This window comes from Lepisma saccharinum, chromosome 8 (genome assembly GCF_977018435.1).
Source record: "Lepisma saccharinum chromosome 8, izLepSacc3.1, whole genome shotgun sequence".
NCBI classification, from domain to species: Eukaryota; Metazoa; Arthropoda; class Insecta; order Zygentoma; family Lepismatidae; genus Lepisma; species Lepisma saccharinum.
In genome coordinates this window covers 58,048,573-58,072,373 of record NC_139236.1, presented here as the reverse complement: position 1 = coordinate 58,072,373, position 23,801 = coordinate 58,048,573, and the positions used below count along the sequence as shown (strand labels likewise).

General features: G+C 37.1%; 1 protein-coding gene across 5 annotated transcripts in view; it reads right to left on the bottom strand.

Moving 5' to 3' along the window:
• Window positions 1-252: 252 nt before the first annotated feature.
• LOC145991029 (uncharacterized) overlaps window positions 253-23,801 on the bottom strand; it is a 30,173-nt gene continuing 6,624 nt past the window's right edge. For 4 of the 5 annotated variants that reach the window (XM_083126709.1, XM_083126707.1, XM_083126710.1 and 1 more), the window contains exon 3: window positions 253-1,544. In XM_083126709.1, coding sequence (XP_082982835.1) covers window positions 455-1,544 — 1,090 coding nt within the window. In that variant the 3' untranslated portion in view covers window positions 253-454. Of the gene's footprint in view, window positions 1,545-21,914; window positions 23,281-23,801 lie in introns of those variants that run through there. The other variant, XM_083126711.1, reaches the window with a different exon arrangement.

Genomic DNA, 23,801 nt, shown 5'->3' with positions numbered 1-23,801 from the left:
AATCAATAGGGCTGGCAATTGGCTTGAACCTTGGTGTAGCCTTCTCCCCTCCGCCCTTCTCTACAACTGCATTTCGATGCGTTTCTGGCTAAAACATATTTTTTTCACGATAAGAATATAACTCGAGAGAAGTCAGTAACAAAAGTGTGTAATTCACAAATAGATCAATAGAACAGGAACACACAACACACAGAATGAAATGGATTGTTCATGTCAATCTATTCTGGATGACAATACAGAGTAAGTGTGAACATGAGCAAATGTGACAAAAGATTAACAATAGAAAATATACATTAAGCACATTTCATGTATAGTGATGACATAGTTCAGATCTGATGCACAAAATCAGTTGGTATACAACAATAATATGCAATGAAACACATGTTGCAATTTGTTAGATTAGTTTCCCTTTCACTGTGAATGATTTTCTACAAGTCGCAAATGAATGGGCAATTCAATTATGAAGTTTAATATGTCTCTTCAGGTTTCCTTTTTCTGTGAATGATTTTCTGCAAAAGTTGCATATGAATGGACAAACACCTTCATGAATCTTAATATGTTGGTTCAGTCTTCTTTTCTCTGCGAATGACCTTCCGCAATAGTTGCACATGAATGGACGAACACCTTCATGAAGTTTAATATGTTTGCTCAAGTTTCCTTTCTCTGTGAATGACTTTCTGCAATAGTTGCATATGAATGGTGTAGGAGAATCATGAAGCTTAGTATGTTTATTCAGGTTTGATTTGTTTGTGAATGATTTTCCGCAATACTTGCACATGAATGGATCTTCATGAATCTTAATATGTCGGTCCAGCCTTCTTTTCTCTGAGAATGATCTTTCACAATAGTTGCACATGAATGGACGAACACTTTCATGAACCTCAATATGTCGGTTCAGGTTTCCTTTCTCTGTGAAAGATTTTCTGCAATAGTTGCATATGTAGGGACGAACACCGTCATGAATTTTCATATGTCGGCTCAGTCTTCCTTTCTCTGTGAATGATTTTGTGCAATAGCTGCATATGAATGGTTTAAGAACTTCATGAAGCTTAATATGTTGCTTCATTATTCTTTTCTCTGCAAATGATTTTCCGCAATAGTTGCAAATGAATGGGCGAACATCTTCATGAAATTTAATATGTACGCTAAGATTTCCTTTCTGTGCGAATGATTTCTTGCAATGGTTGCACATAAAAGGATGACTACCAGCACAATTTAGATGATGTTTATTCAGACCTTCCCCCTCAGCATATGCCTTGTCACAATAGCTACACTTGAATGGACGAATTCCATTATGGAGTCCACAGGGAATGCATTGCAGTAAAAGCATCCCATCACAACATTTCATGTGCTTGTTCAAGTTTGCTTTTCTTGAGAAATCTTTCTGGCACTGTTTGCACTTCCATGGTTGAACTCCATTATGAATGTTCAGGTGTTGCTTTAAAGATAGTTTCGTTATACATGTGTTATCACAACTGGTGCACTTGAACTCTTCAGGAATACTGAGATGTTTATCCATGCTTGGTAATGTCCTGTCTTGTTCACTGTAAGAGGACATATGTAATGTTAGTCCAAACCTTATAAAAAGTTCATCATATGATGTAACCTAAGAACTGTACCCCTCTAGATATCACTGAACACATAATCCAATGGGTCAATTCATACCAAATGGTCCAAGAAAACAAGAATTGGTTGCTCGGTATTTTTTTAAAGACATCAAAATTTTGTTGTTTTAACTCCTATGCAAAAGGTAGTTCCAAACAAGCATTATTTTTCAGAAACGTGATTCCTTTGAAAATGGTGGACATTTTTGTTTCATGACTTGTGACATATTCTTCTTACCTTTGCAGTCAGTTGAGATAATTATGGTAAGTCAGATAAGAAAAATGATAGAAAGCTGTGGTAAAAAACATTGTTTTCATTACATTTCAAGCTACATTTTATGTTCTGTACCTTTTTCCACAATCTCGCCAAAACTGGTAAACAATTTTGAAGAAAAATGAAAGTTCAGGATTCTCTTAGTAGGGAAGGAATATAATATCATAGCAATATTTTCCCAGGGGTAACATATACATCCAAAGTTCTAGCAGAAAATGTTTGAGTTCTGTTAGTAGTTTCCTCTTTGAGTTATAGCTCTTTGAAAAGGCTAGTTTTTCATTTTTTGAAAAATGTGGACCGAAATATATCTTGTGGGGGACCTAATAATAATAATTTGATATTTACAGCATAGAAAGTACTCCATGAGAGGTAACTGTAAAAAAATCCATCGAGATTGATTTTCAATGGATAACAAAGTTACAACAAGGGGAAGCTGGACAGAAACAGGCAAATTTACTTTATTAGTTACAATTAAAAATTTACTTCTAATGAACTGTCATACAATTAACATTATTGTATTTATTAATTACATCGTACAAATGACATAGTAGGTCTGTTAGCTGTTAGGAGTTAAAATGTGTGTAAGGCAGAGGTTTAACTGAACATATTAGTGCAAAGCTGCAAGGTGCCAAATGTGAAAACTTCATTCTCTCCCTCTCATTTGAGGGGCCTCTCTCCACCTGAGTTCAGTCTCTGGGTGTTCAGCCTGTGTATAGGATCGGTGACGATCTTATTTAAATTATTTATCTTGCAATTTTCAGTTTCTGTACAATATATGTTAATCTTTGGGACACTTCTGCCTCCAAAACAATGATTTATTGGTACTAGAGTGGGAAATCAAATCATAGAATTCTGTTCAAAGGGCATTTTAAAAATTGTCTGAACAAACTATTTGGATAAATCTGGGATGCCCTCTGATTTAGGATGACAAATAGATGGGTTTTCTTGTATTGAATATTTATTTTGCTGTTCATGAACATGAATTTCACACTGAAAATATAGTTGTACCATTCAATAATTTTCTTTACATTTTCTACTCTCAAGCACACCACTATTCTGCAAAATTTATTTTCCAGCATGGAAATCATAGGGAATTATCAGGGTTCCATGAAATACAATGATTATTTTTTATTCATACCAGGTAACAATTGCACCACCAGATTGTGACACTGGCCCGCAAACAGATAGCTGTACAATTTTTTTTCACAACATTTCATGTATTTTACATTGTGCTTTTTAAGGAAATAAAATGTACTTGATTGTAGCCACTTGGGAGTCATCATAACAGACGATCCCTTCAGAAATGTCCAATCAAGGCTTTCAAACATAAAATCAAAGTTACCTATTGAAGCAGAGTCTCCGACAACTAGTGAAATAAACTTGAGCTTATTTCCAATACTTTATTTAAGAAACAAACTTTATCATCGCTATAGTTCTTCACAAACTGTTTTGCTGCTCTATTCCTTCAAGAGCTTCTCCCGTTTTAGCGCTCATCCCACACATACTTCTCGAAGTGCTTTTCTTGTATCCAGCATCTGCCTTTGTTTGGGTGTTTTATATTGACCATTTCCAGAGTTTCCTGAACATGGTATTATCTATTGAGTTTAAGGTCTTACATGATACTGCCGAAAAGTAATATTGCCACCATCCTCTAACAATTGGATTAAGGTGTTTTATTATTATTTCTTGCTATTTCCCGCTGGCTAAGCATGACAGTGACAGTGATTTGGCTCCAGGTTCAATTCCTGCTGGAGGCACGTGACACGGTGGTTCTGATCCTATTTCAACATGTTGGTCCAGTCTACCTGGTACATGCGAATTAGAATTTCAGTATCGACCAACATTAGCTCCTTTTGTTACAGATAACTAGTAGCCAGCAGCAAATGTAATAGTGAACTAATTGTCCATTGTATGACCAATCAAGGATTGGAAATACATGCCCAGATACAAACACTCACAGACCCAACCTAAGTGCAAGGGCCATTAGGTTAATAATAGAAAGGGTTTGTGATAACTATTTTTCATTGTCTTATACTTTCCCACAAATACCATCATGAGTAATGCTTAAAAACTTTTTGCTACACCCATGAGATGGATAGAAATGCTTTATTTGTTAAAAGGTAACAATTTTCAGGCAAACAGTAGCCATCTTGGATACAAAAAACCATGTGCTCCAAATCATATATTTGCTAAATCCCTTATTTTTCATTAAATATAAAAGATAACATTTGTGCATAGGTAAAATAAGGCCTAATTTATGAAAAGTAAATTCATTTTTAATTATCTGGCATAAATAGACCAGAAAAGGTGAAAAAATACCTTTGTTTACATTTTTTTCAACCTGATAACTCGGCCACCTGGTGGAAGGAATTGGAACTCCTTCCACAGACAAGCAAAAGCCACATGTGACCTCGGCCAGCCAATGAGATGCTTTCAAGGCTGTGACGTCACACAGGAGGTAGTCAGGTGTCCTATTATGTTCTGAGCTTGGCTTCCAAGCTCACTTTGTGTTTTGTAGCTGCTTGAGAGCAGGTCAGAGTTAGTGTTGCTGGCCAAAACTAGCGCATTTGTGGCTGCTTGGGCCTTGAACAGTGGACTTACACTAGAAATAGGCATCCAAGGCCCATATAAGTTAAATATGGACCTGAGTTAACAGTTGGGCTGAAAAGTTCGTAGGCTAACATAGTAAAAAATATTTTTTTGACAAAATTCGATTTTATTATTCAATATAGTTGCCTTCGAGGGCGATACAACGATTATAGCGGTCATACAATTTTTCGATGCCATTTTTATAGTACGATTTCTCTTTAGCCTCAAAATAGGCCTCAGTTTCGGAGATTACCTCTTCATCAGTGCTAAATTTCTTTCCAGCGAGCATTCTTTTAAGGTCTGCAAACAGGAAAAAGTCACTGGGGGCCAGATCTGGAGAATATGGTGGATGGGGAAGCAATTCGTAGTCTAATTCATATAATTTTGCCATCGTTTTCATTGATTTGTGACACGGTGCATTGTCGATTGTGAGCACGCGCGGCACCCATTTTGCACACAGCTTTCGCATGTTCAAATATTCATGCACAATATGTCCAACACGTTCCTTTCATATTTTTAAAGTCTCAGCTATCTCGATCAACTTCACTTTACGATCATTTAAAATTATTTTGTGGACTTTTTTGATGTTTTCGTCGGTAACAGCCTCTTTGGGGCATCCACTGCGTGCATCGTCTTCGATGCTCATTTCGCCTCGTTTAAATTTAGCAAACCACTTCTCAACGGTTGATTTTCCTGGTGCAGAGTCCGAATAATGTTTATCAAGCCAAGCCTTGGCTTCAACAGTATTTTTTTCGCCAAAAAGCAATGTTTTATTAACACACGAAATTCTTTTTTTATCCATTTTTTCACAATAACAAAAGCTGCTTCACTCACAATGCTATATCTCACGAACTAATTATCCGGCAGCTGTGAAATTTATACACGTATCTTTTGAAGGTTAGTACTAAGTAAAAATCACATGGATTTAATTCTAGTAAGAGTCAGCCTACGAACTTTTCAGCCCAACTGTTAGTGTTGCCACACAGGAAATGCCGTATTTGAAGTTCTGAGTGAAATTTTCGCCAATGTGCCGAAATCTGTGTCCCATATTCAAATTGGGAAAGTCAGACCATATGGTTTGCAGGAAGGAGCCATAGGAATATCCATGAACATCCATGGTTATATCCAGCAATCCTCCCATGGAAAGCCAGGAAAGTGCTCCCATTAACCCCAAAAGTCTTTATTACCTCAAGGAAGCAAACCAAAATCACCAGTAATTCAGGAAAATACCCATTCTTTTGCTTTGTGTGCCCCATCAAATGCCAGGTATTGGGACGTGGCCTGGAAAAAATGTGTGGCCCCCAGGTATGAAGCGTAGTTTGTGGATATGGCTGATCTGCAAGTACAAATTATTTTGTGTTTTCTTTGTGTAACAGTGATGATGTCCATGTTTGGTGGTGGCCATGCCACAGATTGTGCTGGATATTGAATAAATGTGCTGTTTCAATGTGATTGACTTGGATATCATTGACGTGAGCAATAAGTCCATAAAAGCCTCCTCTACCTACCTTGGTTAACAGGTCTCCCAGGTGACACCTGCTATGATCCACAGAACACCACACACAGCATAGGGTCTGCGTGTGGCAGGGTAAAGCATTGCTCTTTTGAATAAGTGTGTTTTTTTATTTTTATTATTCTTTGTTGATTAGGTTATTCTCCACCAAACCCTCCCCATAACAGAGTCTCTGAATCTCTAAGAGTAGAATAATCATAATACAGGGTGGCTACTCTAGGACCACGATAAAATTTAAGTATAATTCCTTGTTTTTAAGGCAAACTTTCCAAAAATTCAAGCAGATGTTTTCTCCATTTCAACCAGTGTTGTTAAAGGTCCACGAACCCATAAATTCTAATGGGTTCCACTGCAGGACTGGAACATTTTTTCTCGCACAATTTAAATTTGGTCTAAGTTGTGTATTGTTACATTGAAAAAAAATTCCTGGACCATATTTAAATTGCCCGACCCTGTGGCCGAGTGGTTAGCACATCGCGCTGCGATGCCAAGGGCCACGGGTTCGAATCCCGGTCGGGCTTGGTTGTTTGTGAATGTCCATTCATCAATTTCATCATTTCATCACTCATCCCCATCTTCGCAAATTAGCCAAGAGGCACAAAACGTGAAGTAAAATAAACTAAATCAATCAATCAATCAATCAACCATATTTAAATTGATGCAGGAAAAAAGGTTCCTGGACAGAATTCAAATTCATCTGGATAAAAGGTTCCTGGACCGTATTTAAATTGACCCAGAAAAAGGTTCCTGCCTCGAATTGAAATGCTCTAAATATGAAAAGGTTATACACTGTCTGAAACTCATTTACGTTTGCTGATTTTCTCTCCCAGTCTGGGATTTAATTTATTTACAATTCCTGGACCAGGGTTGACCGATCAAAAGTTGCCTTTTAAAAATGCCAGCGTATGGTTTACATTAGAATGTCACACTACGATTGTAGAAAATGTAGCGCAGGGGATATTTCATAACACTGTTGTTCTCTCGTGTGCCAGATTCAAGAACTCCCTTGTCGGAGAGTTACTGTACATAATGCAATGGACTATATTAGTGTGGTGCCACATTGAGTTCAAACAAACCCTTCATGTGTTGCTCTGGCATCCGATCCAGGAACCACAGCCAATAGGATCCGTTGATGAGGCCGTGAGGCCAGAGTGAGGCTGCTGTGTTCCCAGCAGATATCACAACACGGGCAGTGCTGCTAAAACAAAGTCAAGGAACGCGTGCAATGGAGTGGGGCTACATACGTACGTGACTGCAATGCTTGCATTTTACCCATTTCTTCCTTGTACCTTAGATTCTCGAGACAGTCAGCACCTGGATTAGTCTTTCATGCTCACAAGTGGATCATTGTTTATCGTCAGGTCCATATTCGATCCAAGTTGCGTATTGTTTCATTTCAATAAGGATCTTGGACCCTATTTAAACTGTTTCGGAAAAAAAGGTTCCTGGACCGTATTTAAATTGATCCTGGAATAAAGGTTCCTGGACCAAATTTAAATTCATCCGGAAAAAGTTCCTGGACTGTATTTAAATTCATTCAGAAAAAAGGTTACTGGACCGTATTTAAATTCATTCAGGAAAAAGGTTCCTGGACTGTATTTAAATTGATCGGGAAGAAAGGTTCCTGGACCGAATTGAAAAACAATACAGATAAAGAGGTTCTTTACGGTCCAGAACCCATTTACGCTTGCTGATTTTCTCTCCTGGACCGGAATTGAATTTAATTAAAATTCCTGGACCTTTAACAACACTGATTTTAACATTACATATTGCCACCTCCCAATATCCAGACACAAATATAAAGGAAAGTGCCCAAAACCGGACCCCCAGTCTCCTGGCTCTACATGCTCCTGAACTCGAGCAGGACCAAGTGTAAATAGTAGTTTAGGCTTCTACCACTCTGTAGCAGAGCGCACACGTCGCCCGCTTCACTTGTTACTTATCAGTCCGCCATTACATGTTTTGACAATGGAACAAGTTATTACATTGTGCTACATTTTTATTTATGTCTCCTAGATATTGGCAGGTAAGTCTTTCGACCTATATATATTTGTAAATGGTAAGGTTTAAGGTTCATATTTATCATGAAACAGTTTCATTTAGATGTTGGTTAGAAGTTTATTGAACAAAATGTTGGCTATAGTCGTGCAAACTGGACCCCCTTTAGTTCCCTAAACTGGACCCCTGAGTTTGTCATGTTTAAAGTCTGCCTGTATTTGTACACACTCTTATTCTCTTGGAATTCTGTTGCAGGTTCCAAGAGGATAATGGGGAAGGTTGATCAACGAAAGTGCAGTCCGTCTAACATGACAAAAGCTATTGACGCAGTGCGGAAAAAGAAGATGGGATGGAAGAAGGCAAGTAAACAGTTTAATGTTCTGAAAACAACACTTATGAGGTTGTCCAACATGAGGTACGGTACACCTGAGGAAGCAGCAAAAACAACAAGAGGCAGACCTACAATTTTGTGTAAAGATCTTGAAAAAGACCTAGTTCACTATTGTCTTGCTATGGAAGCTTCGTTTTTTGGGCTTACTCGTAATGACTTGCGATGAATGGCCGTACAAGTGGCAGAGAGAAATAACATAGAATATCCTTTCAAAGACGAAATTACTGGGAAAAAGTGGGTCAGTCTTTTTCTTAAATGCCACAAAACCAAACTGTCAGAAAGGAAGCCTACTGGAACATCCTATAGCAGGGCTCTCGGGTTCACCAAAGAAAACACAGAGAAATTCTATAACCTTCTGGAAGATGTATATGAGAAAGGTAAATTCACTCCTAACAGAGTGTACAACATTGATGAGAGCGGCATTACTGTGGTACAATCTAAAGTAGCAAAAGTATTTGGCCTTAAGGGTAAAAAACAGATAGCCTCCTTGACATCAGGAGAACAGTTGAAAAAAGGGGCTCCACCAGGAACAATCTTTGCAGTGCACCCTTCAGGGTGGATCCAAATCAACTCCTTCACTCAGTGGTTTCGACACTTCATCGAGTTTGCCAATCCTACAAAGGAAAAACCTGTCCTGTTGCTCTTGGATGGCCAATTTAGCCACCCACAGAATATTGATCTGATAAGACTTGGCACAAACAAATCATGTTACCATTGTGTCGCTGCCACCTCACTCCTTCCACAAACTACAACCTCTGGATAAAACTTTCATGGGTCCTCTCAAAGTTTACTACAGCGAGGAAATTAGGCAGTGGTTAGGGCACAATGAACGTGCTGTCAGTGCTTTTGATGTCATGGACCTGTTTGGCAAAGCCTATATTCGATGCCAAACAGCTCAAATAGGAATCAATGGATTTAAAGTAACAGGAACAAGAAGCTGTTCTCAGATGCCGATTACATTGAAGAGGCAAACATAAAACCAGATTCCTCTTTCTATGATTCTGTGTTCAAGAAACAAACAGCAGGAAATCAGAGCTTTCCAGAGAACAGAGAAGAATGTGATGTGGACAAACCACAAGTTATTGCAGGGTTTGACCCAAATCAACCATCAACATCTGCGGCAGGTTAGGGTGTTCCTCTGTCATCAGCTACACTTGAGGATCCTCAGTGTTCCACATCTTATAAGGCAAGCCTGTTTGACATCACTCCCATTCCAACAATCAAAAAGAGGACCTCGAATAGGGAACGAAAGGCCTGCAGTTCTACGGTCATCACATCTACGCCTTATAAAGCCCAATTGGTGGAAGCTGAAAAGGCTAAAGAAGCCAAGGAAGCTGAACAGCAAGCACGGAATCGTGCTCAAGGATGCAAAAGCAATCACGGCTGGGGACGTGGGTCAGCAGTAGAGCCTTCAAGAAAAGGGAACGTGCTCGTGAAAAAGCATCTACATTTTAAGACACATGTGCAGTAATCAAGCACCAAAGATGAAAACAGTGTGTCGTCTGCAACATCTGAATTGAAGCTTCTCCCGGGAGTTTCCCCTTCCAAAGATGATGATGGGTGCTGTATGTTTTGTGACAGGCACTTTGTGGAGGATTCTAAAGGGGGACTATGGGTCATGTACGTTATGTGCTCGCTGTGGGCCCATGTGGATTGTGCTGGTGATGAAAAGGACATGTACATCTGCGATTTCTGTTGCTAAACGATGTAATTCTGTTACATATTTTCTGAATCTTTTTTTGAATACATTTGGTATGTTTTTTCATAACAAAAACCTTTAACTGTTATATTATACTTATACTTTGAAACTAGATTATGTTTTCTCTGATTTAATACCTATTTCTAATTTTGTTTGTTTGTTTATTTTGATTATTTTTACAAGGGGTCCAATTTCGAAAACTATTTTTCAAATCGCCAAAGTGTAAGGTTTTTTAAATTACTTTTTGATAGCTAATTTTTAATTATATTTTCTCCAAGTAAACTGTAAATAGTGCATGGCATTATAAAGTATATTTTACATGCTTTTAAAACATACTTTTTTACTCTTCTATTTTTATTTAAATCAAAAACAAAATGGGGGGCCGGGTTTGGGCACTTTCCTCTATTAATAATATGAAAAGTGATTCCAACATCCAAAAATTATAATTCAATGAAATTGTATACATAATATAATTAAAATATTTAATTTAAGGTGCTGAGTTTATATTTACAATCAGAGGCGCAACCACAAATTTTTGTCTGGACGGGTGGGGAGAAAGTGCCAGGATAAACGTACTAAAACTAATAATAATAATAATATTAATTATAATTATTATTATTATTGATTTGTTTTATTTTACTTCACTTCTTTGGAGGCACTTGGCATAGTGGTTCGGAACCCACTTTAAACTGTAAGTCCAGTCCTGATTAGCCTTACTGTGCATAAAGTGGGCTTAAAATACCAAATCAATAACAATAACTTTGCTACTTGTGCCACATTTGGCTAATTTGCGAAGATGCATGAATGGACAGTCACAAAAATCCATGCCGAAGCCAGGATTCGAACCTACCAGGACCAACATTGTTGTTATTATTATTATTAGTAGTAGTAGTATCAAAGATGTTATTATCCTCGTAAATTATGCAAAAAGGGGTTAGAAGTTGGTGCTAAACATTTGTGTTCCAACAAACGATTTCAATTATTTTTTCAACACGTTCAATTTCATAATGGAAAACAAGCACACAAACTATTTTTGAGAAGAAGAAAATGCTTGATAAATGCATTCCAAATATCATTCTTTTTTACATTAACATGTATAACTTTCATGCACATTATATGAAGGGCGTACTATAATGATTTACACTTTATATTTTTTTCAGGTCCCATGGTCCACCATTCGAGAAGCGAGGACTGCCATACGAAGCTACGAGTCAAGTCTACCAATTGCAGGCAGCAGTGCCCAAAAAAGAATTCCCGGTGTTCATACAGCAGCACATTCTGTACATCATTGTCAGCGGACTATTGGACAACATGGAAAGAGACTAAAATGGTCAGCAATGGACAAGTTGGTTTCTATGGAGAGAGGGTGTGACTATAGCAGAGATTTACAGACCAGAGTACATGGGGGTGTGGCAGGACCTCAAACCCTATTTCAGCAACGGTCGTGGTTGATTCCCGACTGGTGTGGGAGCGTGCATTGTCATGTTGCAGGAGCACTCCTTTTGCCCATTTTCCTGGTCGTTTTTTCTGAACCCATCTGGTGAACACGTTCCCCATATTAAGGTGATTGTGCATGATTCGCTGCAGGGTGTTTCTGGACAGGCCCATGGTTACCTCCATTTCAGAAAATGTGATGCACCTGTTCTTAAGAATGACTTGGTCAACCCGTGTAATGTCTCTTGGTGTTGTCACAGTCACTTTCCTTACAGAACTTCTCTCTTTTTCTGTTGACGTGCGTTCTGTTTTCCAGCCTTCCACCCAAATGTAAACGGTTTACCGTAAAGGTGCATGTTCACCACACACACTGTTGCCAATCGTCTGTAAATCTCTGATGTGGTTCCACCCTCTCTCCATAGAAACCAACTAGTCCAACGCTGACCATTATAATCGCTTTCCATGATGTCCAATAGTCCATTGACAATGATGTACGGAACGTGATTCAACCACGTGAAGTGTGTAATTCACAAATAGGTCAATAGAACAGGAATACATAACTTACATATTGAAATGGATTGTACAAGTTAATTTATTCTGGATGACAATACAGACTAAGAGTGAACATGAGCAAATGTGACAAAAGATTAACAATAGAAAATATACATTAAGCACATTTCATGTATAGTGATAACATAGTTCAGATCTGATGCACAGAATCAGTTGTATACAACAGTAATATGCATTAAAGCACATGTTGAAAATTGTTAGATCAATTCCCCCTTCACTGTGAATGATTTTCAACAACAGTAGCACATGAATGGGCAATTCCTTTATGAAGTTTAATATGTCGGTTTAGGTTTGCTTTCTCTGTGAATGATTTTCTGCAAAAGTTGCATATGAATGGACAAACACCTTCATGAATCTTAATATGTTGGTTCAGTCTTCCTTTCTCTGCGAATGACCTTGAACAATAAGTGCACAAGAATGGACGAACGCCTTCATGACATTTAATATGTTGGATCAGGTTTCCTCTCTCTGTGAATGATTTTTTGCAATAGTTACATATGAATGGACGAACACCTTCATGAATTTTAATATGTCGGTCCAATCTTCTTTTCTCTATGAATGACTTTCTGCAATAGTTGCATATGAATGGTTTAAGAGCTTCATGAACCTTAATATGTCGGTTCAGGTTCGATTTGCATGTGAATGTTTTTCTGCAATACTTGCAGATAAATGGAAAAATGCCTTCATGAAACCTAGTATGTTGATCCAGCCTTCTTTTCTCTGCGAATGATCTTCCGCAATACTTGCATATGAAAGGACGAACATCTTCATGAAGCTTAGTATGTCGGTTCAGGTTTGATTTATCTGTGAATGATTTTTCACAATACTTGCACATGAATGGACGAACATCTTCATGAAGCTTAGTATGTCGGTTCAGGTTTGATTTCTCTGAGAATGATTTCCTGCAATAGTTGCATATAAAAGGACGAATATCAGCACAATTTGGAAGGTGTTTATTCAGAGCACCCTCCTCAGCATAATGTTTATCCATGTCTGGTAATGTCCTGCCTTGTTCACTGTACGAGAACATATGTTATGTTAGTCCAAACCTTATAAAAAGTTCATCACATGATATAACCTAAGTACAGTCCCCCTCTAGATATCACTGAGCACATAATCTAATGGGTCAATTTAAACCAAATGGTCCAAGAAAACAAGAATTGGTTGCTCGGACATTCTTTTAAAAACATTATAATTTTGTTGTTGTAACTCCTATGCAAGGATAGTTCAAAACAAGCATTATTTTTCAAAAACTTAATTCGTTTGAAAATGGTGACTTTTTTGTTTCACGACTTGTGACATTTTGTTTACCTTTGCAGGCAGTTGAGATAATTATGGTCAGTCAAATAAGAAAGCTGTAGTAAAAAACATTGTTTTCATTACATTTGAAGCTACATTGTATGTCCTTTTGTACCTCTTCCCACCATCTCGCCAAAACTTGTAAACAATTTTAAAGAAAAATGAAAGTTCAGCATTCTATTAGTAGGAAAGGAATATAATATCAGAGCAATATTTTCCCAGAGGAAACATATACATCCAAAGATCTAGCAGAAAATATTTGAGTTCTGTTAGTAGTTTCCTCTTAGAGTTACAGCTCTTTGAAAAGGCTAGTTTTCTATTTTTTGAAAAATGTGAACTGAAATATCTCTTGTGGGGGACCTAATAATAATTTGATATTTACAGCATAAAAAGTACTCCATGAGAGGTACCTGTAAAAAAAATCAACATTGACTTTCCAACAAAGTTACATTATTGTATTTATTAATTGCATCGTACAAATCACATAGTAGGTCTGTTAGTAGCTGGTAGGAATGAAAATGTGTGTAAGGCAGGTTTATCTGAACATTTTAGTGGAAAGCTTCAAGGTGCCAAATGTGAAAATTTCATTCTCTCCCTCTCATTTTAAGCCCCCCTCCCTCTCTCTCTCTCTCTGTCTGTTATGTGAGAAAAATTGTTTTTCAGAAGAAAAACAATTTTGTGTTCGTAGTAATTTTTGATCTTATAACAAAAATTTCATTAGGAATTAAGACAAACAATGCATACAATTGAAAAGAGAAACCCTTTCTCTCTCTCACAACTTGGAAATACCACAAGGTGTAGGATTGTCATTTTATTTCTCAAGCTGTGTAGCATCAACATTTATAATAATTATGGAAGTATAGTGAATACCTAAAAGTTTCATTGGGGTAGATAAAAGGGGGCATCTAAGTTATTATTTCTCTTGACTTTGCATGTAGTTTGTATTTTCTTATGATATATGCTTGTTTACACAATTGCAAAGATATGTTGAAAGTGAGATGTCTGGTATTACGTTTTTCCGGAACCTTAGTATTTTTTGCTGATGATAATAACCTGTGGCACAACAGGGCCAAGGCCTACCTGCAAAATGCTGGCTTCACTCCCACATGCCTCAGCAGAGTTAGGTGACCATCCAATCAGTTACGGGGTGATATGTGGTCAGCACAACAAACCCCAACTCGTTGCTGTAGGTTTCCATGCACATGTTTTGTTTCTCATCCGTAACTCCCAATTTCCTCACAATGGTGGGTGTTACATACACTGGCTGAATTTTCATCAGAAAAGTTATGCCCCCCCCCCCCCCCAGATCCTCGAACCAGAGGGCATCCCATAGCTCAGCCTAAAGCCTGCAGACTTAAGATGAAGAGTGGAAATTTTGCACCAGTTATGCATTTGTTTCACTATTGTCCGAATGGGCATTGCTATTAAAAAAAGGGACGATTTTGGAATCTCTCCACATGTTGCGAGTGGAGCATTTTCCCAAGTTGATTATTAAGTTAGCCACGATGTTTCAAAAATATGATGAATAAGAATTTTCAGAATCCCATGTATGCCTTATAGAGGGAAAAAAAACAACAACTTAAACTTCAAGTTACGGCTAATCAAGTGGAGTTTTCAACTTTTCCGATGACAAGTCACTACTTCAAAGTGTCCTTATTCCAGTGATATATTTTTTTAGGGCATCAGATGTTTTATGTTCCCAACAGAATGAATAAAAAATACTCCCATAAGCATAATGTAAATTTTTCCACCAGAGTAAATGAGGGTCGCAATTTGTCACTATAATAAAGATGGGATTCGTGATCCCAGCTGAAGGCAGGTCAGGAAGCTCTGGAAAGCAGATAGGGAAGAAAAACAAAAGCACACAGTAGGGAATAAATTTGGGATAGTAAAGCAAATTACTTCATAATACACTAAGCTTAATATATAATTTCTTGTAATATGCTGCAACATACTTGAATAAATCTGGAAAATTATGGGCAAAATGCAGGAAAGACATAAAGTTACTTTAATAATTATGCAATTCTTCATCGATATGGTCACAAAATGTCTTTGGGAAAGAACATAAATTGTGCAAATGCGTATTTCATTATGTTCCATATTTATTTGATTTACCATTGTTTACCTATAGCCAATTAAAAACCAACTTGTGTTCTTCTTTGTCCTTGTCCGTGGTTGTGTGGTCTAAGGCAATGTGCTTTGGACTCCAAATTAGAGACGGCATGGGTTCGAGTCCACCTGAGTTCAGTTTCTGGGTGCTCAGCCTGTGCATAGGACCGGTGACAACCCACCAGCGTGAGGAAATTGGGGAGCTATAAGTGAATAACGTAACCTGGCCTGGGAATTCTCCTACAACGGATGAGGGTTCGACGTGCTTAACCCACGTCACCCCATTACCTCTTGAAGATCTCCACACCTCTAGGTAGGATTGTTGGAGGGAGACTGGCAGTCGGGAGATAGGCCAAGGCCCTTTCAGGGCTGTAGAACTACGAGTTCTTTATGTTCTCATCTAAAATGCTTTTCTCGTCATTGCAATTTTCTGTTTCTGTACAATACATACAATACAATAATCTTTGGGACACTTCTGCCTCCAAAACTATGATTTATTGGTACTAGGGTAGGAAATCAAATCATGTTATTCTCTTCAAAGGGCATTTTAAAAACTGTCTGAACAAATTATATTTTGGATTAATCTGGGAAGCCCTCTGATTTATATGCCGCGACACTTTTTGAAGTCTGAAGTATCCTGCAAGCTATGCAATTCATGGAAAATTCAGTAATTTTGCTGTAAACATTTGAGAAGCAAAAATGGACCCCTTATACAGGAATAAACTTAATACTCTGTTAACTACATAAATGTACTATAAGAAGGGATATGTTTATTTTGTGTAATTAGTGCAGTTTTTAAATCAAATTTAGAATTATATTCGCAATTTTCAAACCAAAATCTCACTTTTACATACCGCTCTTGATCTGATTTTTCACTGTTATAACAACATTTTATTTTATTTACCACTCTTGAACCCGAAATTGACTCTGTCTTTGTAACCAAATTTTGCTTTTTTATTTACCAAAAATATGTGCATCTATTAATGACATAAGCTGAAATCGTAAATTGAAATTTTAAGTGTAATATGTCATTCACCATTTGCGTCTACTTTGTACTGCAACACAATACATTGAATTCTAGCATGTAGCCATATTTCTGACTCACCTTGTACATAATTCCTCTAAAAATATTGTAGCACTGATATTAACATTCCTCACCCACTAAAAAACAATCCTGAACTTTGAATTTTTCTTCAAAATTGAATATCATTTTTGGGCATAAATTTCAGCAATTTGTATTAGAGATAATGAAAAAAGGTACAGAACATAAAATTAGCCAAAAGTGGCAGAAATCTGAAGTAAAATAAACCAAATCATTCATGCAATAATTTATCCAGCATAGGCAAACTCATATCCAGGAAAAATGCATGCACTTTCCTTCTGATGGCAGCAAGTCCAAAATGTGTTCAAATGTGACATCCAGATTTTGGTTCGGATGTTTATTCTTTAGAGTAACCACTTGGCTACAGCACCTCGAATAGGATGTGTGGAAAACTGCGCGGTTCTGAGCTCTCTAGCGGCTCCTCTGCATTATGACATCCGCTAGAGGCACTGGTGTCGGCACTTCTACGAGAAATTTGTCTGCTTACAATGGAAGAAAATGGAGTTTTCATTGGAACATCTGATTCTTTTACATGAAGCATTTCCTGAATGTGAAAAATGCTATGATATTTGGTACAGTGAATGTGGAGAAATTAAATGACATTCTAGAAAGTCAACCACGTCCTGTTATAGTGACTTTTATTAATAGGGAGAAAATATATGCGTGGAATGCTCTTGGTAACTTTGTATTTTGTGTATGAATCACACAAAAAGGTTCATTATTATTATTATTATAAACATTTTTTAAAGAAACACACACACTGAAGCATTTATTTTTTGATATTTACTGTCGCTTTTCTTCCACTTCGACGACATTGGTAACTGATGATTGCATGAAACAACAAAGGGAAACCCACAAAACTCCTTTAGTGCCATCGACATGAGTGTAAGGAAACTTTCAGACCAATGGGTAGAGTTGGAAGTGGTGGGAAAAAATCTGGCTTTTTTGGAAAAAAACTGGAGTCCAACTTACATACCTGCAGGTTCACACTTTGTTTTTATTACTAAAATTCAAGAAACCATTTCATTACTGAATTACTGCTCCCTTCGTTGATTATATATATGTGCAGATATTTATTCATTATAATAATATAACAATTACTATCATTGATAAAAATAATAAAAAAATATTGCATGACTGTGTGTCATATATTTTATAATTCACTAACTCACAAAATCCATAATATATCTATTTTTTTTTTGTTTATGGAGGTGCAGTTGTTTATTGAATATAATAAAACCCTGGTCACCATGGCAACTAAAAATTTCAGCCTGGCGACTGTGATCTTTTGCTGTAATATTGCCATTTTTAAGTTTTGCATGTACGAAAATTTGAAGATTCTAAGTTCAAATTGCAGTACAGCGTAAGTTAGGAAATAAATTTTTTATCAACGTTGTGAACATCCCATAGAATCAATAACAATTTCTTACTCTTTGTTTCCTAACTTCCCCATTTCCTGCTTTCTCACATGATTTAGCGATGTTTTCAACACGATGGTGCTCAGCTTCTTATAGCACCCCCATTTTTCACCACTTTTGCTCCCGCACTACGCTAAATCTTATCTACAAAGGGAAATATACTGTCTTTGCCCCCTAGTTTTGGGACCCAATCGCCGCCACTGCATGTCATATATCTTGTTAACTTTTTATTTTTAGTACATTTTATATCATTTATGATGAAACGTCCAAGGTAGCCATGTGGTTATAATGTAACATGTCATATATCAAAATAAAGAGGAAGAATCAAACTTTTCAACAGTGTATGATACATATATTTTACATTTTTAGTTTTTTAGATATGAGTTTTTAAAAAGTAGGGAAATTGGTCAGCATTCCTGGGACGGAAAGCGACTTAGAGGTCAGCACTCTAAGTGTTAAGAGAGAAAGGAATAACAGCAAACAAAATTAAGCTCGAACAATGCAAATAAAAAAAACTTTAAAAAAAACTACGAGCCTCATAACTAGGCTGAAGGAAGCAACTGATATTGAATAAACGTGGAAAGAAAATGCAATCAAAGGAGCCCTGGTTCGATTCGGGACAGGAGCTCATGTTTGCATTCGAATCCCACTCTAAACTGTATGTCCTTATGCATTTAGACTTAAGACAAACTTCGGTGTAAACAGATGTCGCGCAAAAAAAAAGAAAAAAAAATGCCGAAATCATTACTGCAAAATGAAATAAACACGTAACAAAATTCCGTAATGGGTGCATGAAGGATTCAGTGGAAAGGAAAATGCGTGACGGACCTAGTCACACTGAAGGGGGAGAGGGGTTGTTATGGGGGTTAGAATCTTCTCTTTGGACTTAATCGTCCAAGGTGGCAGGACCAACGAGAAAAAGAGATCGAAAATTATAACTACAGCAATCTAGAGTTCGGGGGTCCGCATTAGCGCAAGTGATGTAAAAAATTATTACAACTTTCAGGCCATTTTTACCATTGCCTTTCAAGGACTCTTCCGAGCACATGTAAATTTTTAAGAAAAATGTTGAGTTCAATTTATACAGACATACCCTAATGGAAACAAAACTTATAGTCCAGAGTGGTGGTTCACTAGTTGGAATTGTATCCAGGATTGCTTGATTACAAGCCGAATTTACGTTAACGGAAGGAGCTTTTTTTCTGAAATGGATGAACAGAATTAGTCTAAAATGCTAAAATTTCGTCTGTGGGACTCTCTTATGAGGCATGTCAAGTATCCGAGAAATAACGAAATCCTTGATACCACTTTCTTCACATATTCGTTCGGAAGTGGCAAAATAATAATGAAAAACTCAAGCATCAATGTTAATAACACCACTATTATTATCATCAGAAACATTCTCAAAATACACTTGTTTTCCATTGAAATCAAATGAAGAGGAAAGCAAGACCACCACACACTCACGTGAACCTGTGGCTAGATTCAAGAGTTGGAAACACTACACTTCTCTCGACCTGCTCTTCCAGGCGAAACTAGATGATACAAAATTCTGGGTTGCATAACCGTAAGGGTGGGTGATTCTTTATTTTTTCGGTGTACATATATTTTATATTTCACAAATCGACTAAACGAGATCTATCAAACAGTTGCCGTGGTGTGATTTATTGTCTGTGATGATGTGAAACACCTGATTTACAACTTGACACAAGAAGAAATTTTCGTAAATAAATATTCAAGATTATCCATTCATAACATGTCCATTTCGGGTGATTGTAAAGCTCTATTGTTACAGAATTGTAATCATTTGTATGAATATAGTGTTATTTCACAATATAGATCTCATATTTGACAACCAGGATAGAACTGTTTTATAGACTTGTATTATTTACGTGTACATTTGAAAAATTCTCATGATTTTTTTAAATCCAATGATAAATTTGAGGCCATAATCGCTTGTCAGTACTAATTTAAGTAATATACATTATGTAAATTATGTACATTATTATTGTAATCGGTAGGGTGTCTGACTGCCATGTGGGAAACCCGGGTTTGAATCCCAGGGTGTGTTCTAAAGTCAGATTTTTCCCTGCCTTTTACCCCCATAAAGCGGCCCCGAGGTTCACCCAGCCTCAAATCAATGTGCAATGTGTACCGGGGGGATTTCCAAAAAAGCCTGCTTTTTATTGAAAAACTGTCCCTTCAAAAAAAAACAGCTTTTTTGCAACTCTACCAATGGGACAAGCAACATGGGATGTTCACACTAATGTGACTAGTGACACACACTTCCAGACTGTAAAATATCAATCATTGCGCATGACGGTTCAGCAAACCCTTCAGCAATTGACTGACACCTTCAGCACATGTTCATGTGTCATATTCTCGTGCCGCTTGTTACTTCGGTGAGAAAGCTCCTTAAAGGAAGGATACTCAGAAGCAACGTGCCACAGGGGGCAACACAATAAGCTGCATGTGTTGCTTGTGTGTCGCTCAAACGGTCATTTCCTCAATAGCTTGCAACGTGTTGACAGGGTTTGTGGTTCACACATGTGTGATGAGTGTCTTGCTTTAGGGAGATTTTGCACTGAAGCAACAAGCAGCATGCAACACTTGTTGCTTGACAATTTCACCAACCAAACGCTGGTCTGTGTGACCTGTCATGCCTCTACTGTGTGAAATGTTGCTCTTGATTGACTCATTCCCAAGTGACATACGTCAAATGTTGCTTTAGTCTGAAAGCTGCCTTGGGCCAAAGGACCCATGTCGCTTTGGTGTGAAATACCCGTGTCTAATATCTCCCTGAGAAAACAGTCCAGTCTGAGCTTGTGTCCCTATGGTTCAAAAGGCTGCATTGATTACCGACTGCTCGCTTCAAAGTGACACGTGTGGTTTGTCACCTCTGTATGAAATATCTCTCATGATACTATTCACATTCCAATACCATAGAAAAATAAACTCTAGTACACACTCAAACACTTGACGTCACATTGCAATGTTTCTTGTGTTACGCATGTTATTTATTTTATTTTACTTTTCTTTCCAAATTAATGCCATTTCGTGACTGCAAATTGGTTCCATAAATTCATTTACCGCCTTTGAAGACAAACAAATCTATTGTACATAATGTATTCTAAAAACTAACTAAGCTTCATAACTTTCATAAGAAAAGTAGGTGCCATACTGATCACACTGCCATCTATGTTGTCATCCACCTCAAGAACCAGTTTTTCAGGTTGTTTTCCACACAAACTATTTAAGGTGCTCTAACTTGGCTGAATTTCATTGTGGCATGCATAAATGCTTGTTTTCAAGACACCTGTGCATTCAGAAGTTAACAAATCAACACAATACTCTGGATTCTTCTGTGTAAGATAATTGAAAACATTCAGCGCAATTTTGTTATCAGCACTTCTTAAAAGGTTTTTAAGAGATGCTTTGTAACAATTGATGTTGAAGTCTTATCATCATTCAATGATACACAGAGGCGCAACCACAAAATTTTGTGTGGGAGGCAAGTATAATAATAATAATAATAATTTCAATCATAATAATGCTAATAACAATAATGTTATTATATTATTATTATTATTGATTTGCTTTATTTTACTTCGCTTTTTGTGCCAATTTTGGCAAATTTGCAAAGATGGGGTTGAATGATGATATGATGAAATTGATGAATGAACACTCACAAACATCCATGCCCAAACCGGGATTCGAACCAGGGACCAACATTATTATCATTATTATTATTATTCACATATATGCAACATGGAGCGACGTGGACAGTAAATTGTGCACGTATTCAAAGTTTCTTTATTACATATTATATACAACATATATTATTTAAATACATTACACAACCAATTCATCCATCTCACAATAAACCAACAGCAAGAAATAAATAAATTGTCTCTCAAATGTGCATGCTTCCTTTCCTCAAAACAATTGTTCAGGCATTTAAAACAAAATCAATTAAGACAAGTCTTATTTCTCCGTCTGGCAATTTACAATGAATTACAGAGAACAATGATAAATTGCGAGCGAAGCCATCTAGAAAATTTTTGGATCTAATTTTTTTGCAGGCTGAAATCAAAATTGATTTGATACGGCACAAATAATTTCACGGGATGCCAATACATTCTGTTTTCCATCTTTGTGGTGTAGTGGTAACATCGTCACCTTGTGATCAAGGAATCCCAGGTTCAATACCCGGTGGAGGTACATGGCACAGTGGTTCGGATCCCACTTGAAACTGTAGGTCCAGTCCCAATTAGCCTTTCTGTGCGTAAAGTGGACTTAAAACCACAAATCAATTTTACTACAACTTATTTTCATTTACATCGTTCAGCGTCCAGGGTCCACCACCCCCTAGCTATGGTTCTGAACTTCATAAGACTAACAAAAGCAGGCATTGCGAGCGAAGGGAGCTAGAAAATTTTACTAAAAGTATTTTTAATTGCATAAAATTTGAAATTGTGGGTGGTAATTGCCCCTTGAAGGTACACTTGGCCATCAAAGTTTGCCCCGCTTGCCCCTTAGAAATCATTTCCCTCCAAGGAACAATGGTTGCATTACATTTTTGTCATCCTCCTTTCCTTTCATGATTATCACATTGGAAGTTTGATAGATGGATGCTGTGCCAACAAAACCGCATTTTTTAGTTTTGTCTTGCTAATAAAAATTAATTTTTCCTTGTTGAAACAAAAAAATAAATGTGGCAAATTTGGTTACATTAAAACTAATGCTTCATCAGAACGAACCATGCAGATAAAATAATATCAAATAATTTGTCAACTGGACAGCAATTCAACCCAGACAGTACCACTCACAGCAGAGTTCAAGGCCAATGAAGGTACTGAGGGTGCCAACTGCATCATGTGGTAAGAAAGTGCGGGGGATACATTTTTGTATTTAGGCATCGCCAATTTGACGAAGCCTTCTAGGCTTAAAGACGATAAATCTGATTGTGATACAAGAAGTGGGTAAAAATATGGACAAAACAACGCTGTAGGTCTCAGAAGTATTTCACTTGATGGTATTCAGTTGTTTTTTTTTTTATCATTGCTCTTCTCTGTTGTGTTTGTAAATTGTGATGAATGTTACAACTTATAATGTTGCCTCTCAATGTATATTGCCGGCGAGGTTACTATGTGTGAATCTTCATTGTTGTTCCAGTAGCATATCATTTTTATGGGATCTCTTTTCCCTTACACATTCCACCCCTATTTTGGTACTGGATATGTGGATTCAGTGCATGCTCCCTCGTGTCAATGGTTGCAACTAAGAAAGGAGAATTATACAGTATGATCACCACAACATGTAACACAGTTCTGAGTATGGCATAGGTTTAAATCAAACACAAAGTGGAAAAGCAAAACAAAAAAAAGAGAAACTTACATGAAAAACATGCAGAAAAACAGAGAAGGGAAAGAAATTCCAGAAGGTCAATAAAGAGAAATAACAAAGAAGAAAATGACAGAAAAGAGGAGAGGAAACACAGAAAAAGAAAAGATCAGGTAATGAGTATGTACTAAAACTGAGAAAAGATCAAAGCTAGAAGCAAGACACGAGGGGGAGGGGGGACAAATAGTTGCAAATAAACATGAACAGAAAGGGGAATTAGATACTTTTTCCTTATTTCAAAGGGGGGTTGGTCACTCATGAGTCCTTATGGTAAACAAAATAAGAAACCAAATTAAATAGTACCAAAACCTTCCTTCTCAGGTTTTTCTGGTGGTACACAACAGTTTGCCTTATCTAGGTGGATATTTATGAACATACCACAATGTTTTGATTAATTC